The following is a 9,940-nucleotide window of genomic DNA, read 5'->3' on the forward strand; positions in this document are numbered from 1 at the left end:
GCTTTGCTAATGCTCTGCATAATTCTAGTGAGATTTCTTGGCTCCAAGATCTGACTCCATACTGCCACTAGCTTCAGTGCTACAAGAACCTCGAAACTTGGCACAGCTGTTGTTTACCAACTGCAAAATGCAACTTAGCACCTAACACTGATTTGATGCTTGTCTGTCATTCTGGATCTCGCAAAATGTTTTTGCTTAAACGTTTTCAGCTAAACATTTTCTACCTGCACAAGGGGCTCCCATCTTCCATCACTATCATTCTGTAAAAGAATCAATATACAGCTTTCAAGTGAGATTCTTCTGACTTTCTTTCACTGCAGTTGCAGACTTAGTGGACCCTGTTAAAGATTCATATTATATTATATTCATACTATATATAACACAAAGGTGTCCACTCTAACAGTTTTGCCCACTGGGGCTGTAAAAACAAGTCACCTCGTCACTTGCCTATCCGTTATACTCCTGCAAATTTTTTCTCTTCAAATAAAGACCCTATTTCCTTTTGAAAGCCTTTTTGACATCCTCCAGACTATCAGGCAGAGCATTCCAGATGATAACTACCTGCTGCATAAAAAAAACTTTTCCTCCTGTTACAGTTGCTTCTTTTTCCAAGCACTTTGTCCTTTGGGTCTTGACAAATCCAGCAGTGGGAATAGATTCTCTCCATTAACTACACTGTCTAGACCTATCATGATTCTGAAAGTCTCTATCAAATCTCTTCTCAATCTTCCCTTCACTAAGGAGATGTTTGGCACATAATGCAAAAAAAGCTGACTTTGTGCGAGTGCTTTTCAAACAGAGAGTTTGGCTACAATGAAGAATAACCCCTGCATTGCCAATATCATCTCTGAAAGATATCTCACCAATTATAGGAGTCAGAAGAAAATGGTGCTGCATTTTTTACAAGGAATTCAGTGGAGTTTGTTAGCATTATTCAATATGGATCTGAAAGAGTTAATACTTGCTGAGTGCATTAAGCACCACTCAATATGATGATGTCAGGAGGGTTTGGTGAGAGTGCGAAGTAGAATATCATGGGAGACAGAACAAAGGCTAGGTTCTCCTAATAGTTTTTGTAATAGTGCACAGCTTATTCTTAAAAGCTCTAAGTAGCTGCAGAGATGCAGTAAACTATATCTTGTTTACTTTATAAGGGTCTACTTGTTAGACCAGAAGGTGGCTCTCCTGGCACATTTTCATTTTATTAGATCATGAAATGCAGGCATTGTTGGCAAGGTCAGTACTTATTGCCCATCCATAATTGTCTTGGAGATGATGGTGGTGAGGTGCCTTCTTCAACTGCTGCAGTCCTAGTGGAACGTGGATGTCCATGGGATCATTAAGAAGAGAGTTCCAAGATTTTGACTCAATGACAGTGAAGAAATGGTGATGTAGTTCCAAATTAGGATGTCTGGCTTGAGGGTATCTTGCAGGTGGTGGGGTTCCAAAGCTTCTTCTGCCCTCGTCAGACAGTCAGAGGTCAAAGTTTTGAAAGGTGCTGCCTAAAGATGCTTGGTAAATGGTTGCAGTGCATTCATTTTGTAGGAGGTACTCAACACTGTCACTGAATCAATAGTGAACTGAATAAACTTGAAGGTATTGGATGGGGTGTCAGTCAAGTGGGCTGCTTTATTCTGGATATTTTTGAGTTTCTTCAATATGTTAGAGCTGTATCCATTCAGGCAAATGGAGAGTATTCCATCAGACTGCCTTATAGGTGTTGGACAGGCTTTGGGGAGTTAAGAGGTGAATTACTTATTGCAGAATTCTTAGCCTCTAATTCGCTCTTGTAGGTACAGTATGTATGGCTGTTAGAGTGGAGTTTATTATCAGCAGTAACCCCCAGAACACTGATAGTGTGAGATTCAGCAATCGTAATGCAATTGAATACCAAGGATGATGGTAACATTCTTCTGGAGATGGTCATTACCTGGCACTTGTGTGACACGAATGTTACTTGTCACTATCAGTCCAAGCCTAGATATTATCCATGTCTTACTGTTTTTGGGCATATATCTATGAGTAATCCAGGAAAAATCCAAACTGAGGGCCATTAATCAAGTTATTCCTTTGCAAGTATATTTGTGTGGCCTGAATATTATTTGCCAGTTTTTACCTCAATCCTGAATGTTCTCCAGATCTTGTTGCATTTGAATATGGACTGATTCAGTATCTGAGGAATGGTGAATGGTGCTGAACATTGTGCAGTCATCGATGAACACCCCCACTTCTGACCTTATGATGGAGGCAAGGTCATTGATGAAGCAGCTGAAGAGGTTGTGCCTAGGCCACAACCCTAAGGAACTGCTGTGAGGATATGTTACACCTTAGATGGCTGACTTTCAACCACACAATTTTCTTTCACGTCAGGTATGAATCCAACACGTCAGGTGTTCCCCCTGATTTCCATTGATTCCAGTTTTGCTAGGGCTCCTTAATGTTACACTCGGTGGAATGCAGCCTTGATATCACTTCACTGTTACCTCAGTCACTATCACCTCACCTCTGGAATTCAGCTCTTTTCACCATGTTTGAACCAAGCTTGTAATGAGGTCAGGAGCTGAGATGCCGTGGTGGATCTCAAACTGGGCATCACTGAGCAGGTTATTGCTGACTAGGTGTTACTTGAAAGGACTATTGATGATAATTTCCATCAATTTACTGATGATCGAGAGTAGATTGATGGGATGGTAATTGGCCAGGTTAGATTTGTCCTTCTTTTTTGTGTACAGGGCATTTGGGTAGATGCCAGTGTTGTAATTGTACTAGAACAGCTTGGCTGGGATGTAGCAAATTTTGAGGAATAAGTCTTCGGTCCTATTGCTTGAATGTTGTCAGGGCACTTGGCCTTTGCACTATCCAGTGCCTTCAATCATATCTTGATATCAGAAGGAGTTAATCAAATTGACTGAAGATTGGCATCTGTGTTGTAGGTTACCTCTGGAGGAGGTCAAGTTGGAACATCTATTTGACACTCTGAGCTGAAGATTGTGCAACTATTTCAGCCCTATCTTCTGCAATGATGTGTTGGGCTGTTCCATCATTGAGGATGGGGATATTTGTGGAGCCTCCACCTCCAATGAGTTGTTTATTTGACCACCACCAATCATGACTGGATGTGGTAGGGTTGCAGAGCTTATATCTGATCCATTGGTTGTGGGCTCACTTAGCTCTGTCTATCACTTGCTACTTATGTTGTTTGAGATGCGAGTTATTCTGTTCTGTCGCTTCACCTGATTGACACCTCATTTTTAAGTTTGCGTGATGCTGCTTCTGGTATGCCATCCTGCACAGTCTATTGAGTAGGATTGATTCTCCAGTTTGATGGTGAGGGGTATATGCTGGGCCATGAGGTTACAGATTGTACTGGAGTGTGATTCTGCTGCTGCTGGTCCATAGCTGGATGTCCAGTCTTGAGCTGTTTCATCTGTTTGAAGTCTATCCAGTTTAGCCCAGTGATGGTGTCACACAACACAATGTAAAATATTCTCAATGGGAAGGCAGAACTTTGTCTCCGCAAGGACTGTGCAGTGGTCACTCTTACTGTTATTGTCATAGATAGATGCATCTGTGCAGGCAGATGGGTGAGGATGAAGTCAAGTATGCTTTTCCCTCTTATCAGTTCCTGTAGTCTCAGTCTAGCAGCTATGTCCTTTAGGACCCGACCAGCTCAATCAGCAGTATTGCTGCTGAGCCACTTTTGGTGGTGGACTTTGAAGTCACTCACCTAGAGTAAATTCTGTGCCCTTACCACTCTCAATGCTTTCTCCAAGTGGCATTCAACATGGAGGAGCACAGAGTCATCAGCTGACAAAGAGTGATATGTGGTATTCATCATCATGTTTCCTTGCCTATGTTTGACTTGATGCTATAAGGCTTCATGCGCTCCAAAGTCTATCGTAACTCCCTCCTGACTATATGTTGCTGTGCAACCCTCTCTGCTGGACCTGTCCTGCTGGTGGGACAGGACATACCCAACGGTGGTGATGGTGATGTCTGGGCTTTGTTTGTAAAGTAAGACTCTGTGAGTATGATTATGTCAGGCTGTTGCTTCATTTGTCTCTGAAACAGCCCTCCCCATTTTGGCACAAACTCCTAGATGTTAGTATGGAGGACTTTGCATGGTCAATAGGGTTGTGCTTGCCATTATCATTTCCTGTGCCTTAGTTGATTTCAGGTGGTCTATCCAGTTTCATTCCTTTTGTGATTCAACTGAATGGCTTATAGACCATTTCAGAGGGCAGTTAAGAATCAATTACATTTCTCTAGGTCTGGAGTCACATGTAAAGATAGCAGATTTCCTTCCGTAAAGGACATTATTCAATCAAATGAGTTTTCTGACAATCGACAATGATTTTGTGGTCATCTTTAAGCTTTTAATTGAAGATATTTTGTTGATTTCATCATCTGCCATTCTCACCTGCTCAGTTTGAATTCCAACAAAGAGTACTCAGCTCCAGACTTCATTACAACCACAGTCTAATCAGACAAAAGAGCTGAATTCCATTGGTGAGCTGAGAGAGCATGCCCCTGACATCCAGGTAGCATTTGATGAAGTACAAAAAAGCGTGAGTAAAATTAAAGTTAATGGGAATCAGGGAAAAAACATTTCACTAATTGGAGCCATACCTGAAGTGAAGGAAGATGGCTGTAATTGTTGGAGGCCAATCACTGCAGGAATTTCCCTGGGTGTTTCACATGCCCAGCCATCTTACATTACTTTACAAATGCTTCTTTCCATTGTGAGGGCAGCAGTGGGAATGTTTCTGATGTTTGGATTGTATTCAATTCCATTTGTCACTCCTCAGATAATGAGGTAATCCATTCCCACATAGAGCACAACGTAAACAACATTCAAGCTTGAGCTGATAAATAGCAAATAACATCCATAACACACAAGTGGATATAATGACCATTTTCAACAAGAAATATTCAATGGTGTCAGCAATGTTGAATCCCCAGTGTCCATATCAGAAGCTTAACTGAACCATTATAGCTACAGAAGTAGGTTAGAATTGCTTGGCTTGTCAGACTTCTTCCAGACTGTCCACAGCTGACCCACCAGCTCCAAGGCACAAGTCAGGAGTGTGATAATATATTTTAACCAGCCTAGATGAGTGTAGCACTGACAGTACTCAGAACGCTCAATGCCATCCAAGACACAGCAGCCTACTTGAGCGTAGCTCATCCACCACCTTGAAAAATGACTCTCTCCACCAGAGTACCATTTCCAAGATGCACTGCAGCAACTCACCAAGGTTTCTTCAATGGCACCAGTCAAATCCATGAATTGCACTATATAATATGCTAAAGGCAGGCGATGCTTGGGAATACGACGACTCCAGGTCACAAACCGTCTTTACATAGAATTATATTGTTTCCTCTTTACAGTCACTGGGTCAAAATTGTGAAACTCTCTCCCCCACAGCAATCTGGGTCTAAGTACATTGTAAGGATTGTAGAGGTCCAAGAAAGTGGCTCCTCGCCATCTTGCCATGGAAAATTAGAAACAGGCAATAAGTGTTGGCCAAGCCAATTACTCTCTTATTCTGTGAATGAATATTTTTAAAAAACTGTTATCCAGGAGGCTGGGTTGCTAAGTTGTAAGGAAATTAGTTTATTGTATTATGAATTATCATGCCACATTTGATCTTTCCTTTATTTCAGGTAGATAGCAGATGATAATAGTCTCTGATGTCTTCCTGGTTGTTAATGATTTCCACTGTTTAGTTTTGTGCAACCTAATTGGTAAGAGATTGTAATTTGTCACAAATAGTTTCATTATTTCTAGGTTAGAGATTTGGAGATCAGCCAGAATTCTTGTCCCTCATCATAAGTCACATTTCTCAGTTGGAAAATGAGTGCTGATGTGGCTGGTGAGAGGCTCTCAGAACTCTATAGCCTGAAACATTTATTATCAGATGGGATAGAAAGAATAAAAACACCAGTTAGGACCCAGTTAGGTCCAAAATCCATGGAACCTGAGCCCAACAGCCATGGGACAAGACCCTGTAACCATGGAACGATATTTAAGTGGCCCTGGTCTGTACCATACCATCTCTCACTGAGGAGAGGGAAAGGATTACATTAAAAAGTGAAAGGAAGCGCTGGAAAGTAAGCTGCTTCATACAGTCTCACCAATAGCAGTACTGTCATCCCAGTATCATAGTGCAAGGAAACTGAGCATAAATTGGGTTCAGCTGAAAGATGTAACAGCGGCAGCTCACACCACATCAGAAGCTTGCAGACTTACAAGCAGTGAAAGAAGTGAACTGTCCAGGTATCAATCACTCACTCTTTTTTCACCAGGCAGCATTGAGCTTATTAATGACAAATTATGAGTGAAAGGTCCAATAATTAATGCCGAACAAAGCTTGGCAAACGGTGCATTGCCTGTAATGTGAATAAGCCACACAAATACCTTCAGGCTCAATGCAGCTGCCTCTAACAAAAGGTCCATTTATAGGACACAGTGTGCGCTAGTAACACTGCAAGTTCTTTTTGGGAGTGAAATAATAATAGTAAAGAGTTTTTTTAAAAATTGGAAAATAATTAGAGATAACCAATTATTTGTTGGCAATAGCACAAGGTGTGGAGAGCTGCATCTTTTAATCTGCTTTTAATGGAAGGTTCATCAAGAGGATTTTAAGTACTTTATGATATTAAAGAGAATTGAGCAAAGGCTGAGAATCATGGAGAAATGGGTGTCTAAAGCATTGTGTCACTAGTATATGGAAGGTGAGGCCTAAGACATTGTATCACCCAATATATTTATGTTACTTTTATCTCCTTCTCAGACTGTGAATCCTACTGCAAACCTGTGAAAGGAAACCTAAAGATCAACATGAAAAAGTACTGCAAGAAAGACTATGGTAAACAATATCACTTCACTTTTTATTCCTCATTTGTTGAAAATAATGCTGAAATTAATGCTTGCCCTGAGTAACATTGCAACATTAATCCTGTTTCTGCAGAGAAGCATGTTGGTCACACTCTGCTATTCTCCAAAGATGAATATGTATAATGAAAACGTCTAGCAATCATGCTCATGTTAATAACTAGTCAGCACAGAGCTCAAAAGGATTGTTTTTGACTAATTTTGTTGAACTCTTTGATGAAATAACATAGAGTGTACAAGGGAAATGTAGTTAATTTAATTTTTTGAAATCAAAGCTCATTGATAAAGTACCACTTATACTCATTACTAAAGTTAGAGCACATAAACTCAGAGGATAGGTCTGAGAATGGTTAGCAAACTAGCTACAAAACTAAAGAGAGCAGGGGTTGGGGAAATACTCAGATGTGCAATAGGTTTGAGGTGTCTTTCAAAAGGATTGGTATTGGGACAACTGTTGTTCACCATTTACATGAACAAATTGAAGTCATGAATACAACGTACAATTCCAAGCTTTATGGACCATGCTTGATTAATGTAGGTTAGGAATAGTTAAAATGGAGCAAATCTGCAACAAAATGTAAGAGGGTCCTTTGCAAATCTGACAAAATTGATCCTTTAACTGCTTTAATTGGCTTTCCATTACAGACATACAGGTTGCCAGCATTGGATTTAGCCAAAGGACTGTAGGGGCGGATGGGAACTTGTTAGCAAACTGCGCCATTTTTGTTAAACTTGCTTTCCACCCATCTCCTTCAAAACTATTTCTAAGCATCTTGGATAAACTACCCCATTATACCCATTTTGAACCTGCATAATTGCAGAAAAAGAAACTAATTTGAATTGGCAAATGAGTAAAATAAGCTTGCAGGGCTGCACAGGTAAAGTCCACAAGGACTCATAGCAATTTTTATAGATGCCCCACAACAAACATCCTATCTGGATGCATCACAGCATGGTATGGCAGCTACTCTTCCCAAGATTGCAAGAAACTACAGAGTCATGAACATAGCCCAGCCTATCATGCAAACCAGCTTTCCATCCATTAATTCCATCTATACTTCCATGGGAAAGCAAGCAACGTAATGAAAGATTCCTCCCACACCCGTTATGCTCTCTTCCATCCTCATCTGTTAGGCAGAAGATATAAAGCTCCGTACACATGTATAAACAGATTTAAGAACAGCTTCTTCCCTGTTGTTATCATACTTTTGAATAGGCCTCTCTAATGTTAATTTTGATATCTCTCTCTCTCTTTCTCTCTCTTTCTCTCTCCCCCTGCACCTTCTCTGTGGCTGTAACACTATTCTGCACTCTGTTCCAACACCCCAGTGCAATTTTTATGGTATGATCTGTCTGCAGAGCATGCAACACAACACTTTTCACTGCACCTCAATAGCAATACATCAAATGCAAACTCAAAAAGTCTTGGAATGGGACTTACTGGCTTGCTGTACAAACAGCTGATGTAGATTCAATGGGTCAATTAGATACCTTCTCTCCCCAGTGAGGCCATGATTCTTAGAACATATGTTTACGTTTGCAAAATTGACATGTATTGTGCAAATTGACTCGAGTGCATCTAAAAATGAGGTGGTGAGTTTTACAAGGAAGGCTAAGGAGGTCACTCCTTAGATATCAATGGGGTAGAGGCTTGATGAAGAAACTATGGGCCACAAATAAAAATCAGCAATAGGCAAACTACTAAATTAGAAATTTAGAAAATTGGAATATGATTAAGCATAATTAATATAAATTTATGAAAGTGAAATTGTGTTTGACAAACTTGTTAGTTTTTTAGGGAAGTAATTATGAGATGGATATAGGAAACCAGTGAACTAATTAGATTTCCAATGAGGTGACACTTATGGGGTTACGCGACGTTAACATGGGATTTGGGGCAATGTATTTACACAGATTGAGGTTTAGTTAATTGGCAGGAGAGATAAGTAATAAATAGAACACTCTCAGGTTAACAAGCTGAAACTCATGAGAAAGTACAAGAATCAATACTTAGGCCTTACCTATTCACAATCTAAGGATGGGCAATAAACATTGGCCCAGTAAGCGATGTCCATATCCCATGAATGAGTTTAAAAGAAAACTATCAATAATTTAGATGAGGAGACTGAATTTGGTAATTATGCAAAATTAGGTTGGAAAATAAACAGTAAGGAGGATGCCAAGATGCTTCGACAGGATGCAGACAGATTGGATGAGTAGGCAAGATGAAATACACTGTGCTGAAGTGTGAAGTTCTTCAATTTAGTAGGAGAAAAACATTTTTGAAATAGTAAAAGACTAAGAAATGTTTGCATTCAGAGGAGAGTAGGTATGCTTGTACAAGATTCACAAAATATTAACATGCAGGTAGTGAGCAATTAGGAAAGGCATGTGAATATTTGCTTACAGAGGGATTGAAGTATCATTGAATAACGAGATCTGACCTCAATTATCCTGTGCATTGGTGAGACGACACCTGAAGAATTGTGTGCAGTTTTGCTATACTTACTTAAGGGAGGTACTTGACACATTAACAGGTCTTTTCTGCACCAGAAAAAATACCAATGATCCAAAAATGTGAATCCTCGCCCACTGCATCATCTCCTCAGCCACTGATTTATCTGTCTTAGCATCTTATTCATACCCTCACCCTGACATGGCATGCAGAGTAATTGCTGCTTTTTAACCTCCTACCTAATTACCGGTATTCATTCTGCAAAGCCTCAACCTTTTCGCGAACAGTGTCATTCTGACCAATGTGTAAAGCAACTTCCAGTTTCTCACTCTCCCCTTTGCCAATATGCTGCAATTCCTTTAAGATGTTGTTGACCCTGGCAACAGAGAGGCAACACCCCATCCTGAATTCACGGCTATGGCCACAGAATCTCCTGCCAGTGCCCCTGACAGGAGAATTCCTTACAATTATTCTTTTTGCATCTTGACAAACCCTGCTTAATATAAGATTCATTCTTGGTGCCCGAGATCTGACTGCCATTACTACTTTCCTCTGAGTGTACAAGGGAAATGTAGTTAATTTAATTT

The 9,940-nt window shown here is 40.3% G+C and overlaps 1 protein-coding gene across 1 annotated transcript in view; it reads left to right on the top strand.

The window, feature by feature from the left end:
- The window catches only part of LOC122560669 (netrin-3-like), a 180,655-nt gene that overhangs the window by 159,332 nt on the left and 11,383 nt on the right, over positions 1-9,940 (top strand). The window contains exon 6 of the mRNA XM_043711558.1: positions 6,798-6,872. Within this exon, the coding sequence (XP_043567493.1) occupies positions 6,798-6,872 (75 nt within the window). The remainder of the gene's footprint in view (positions 1-6,797; positions 6,873-9,940) is intronic.

The sequence above is a fragment of the Chiloscyllium plagiosum genome, chromosome 21, assembly GCF_004010195.1.
Source record: "Chiloscyllium plagiosum isolate BGI_BamShark_2017 chromosome 21, ASM401019v2, whole genome shotgun sequence".
NCBI lineage: Eukaryota > Metazoa > Chordata > Chondrichthyes > Orectolobiformes > Hemiscylliidae > Chiloscyllium > Chiloscyllium plagiosum.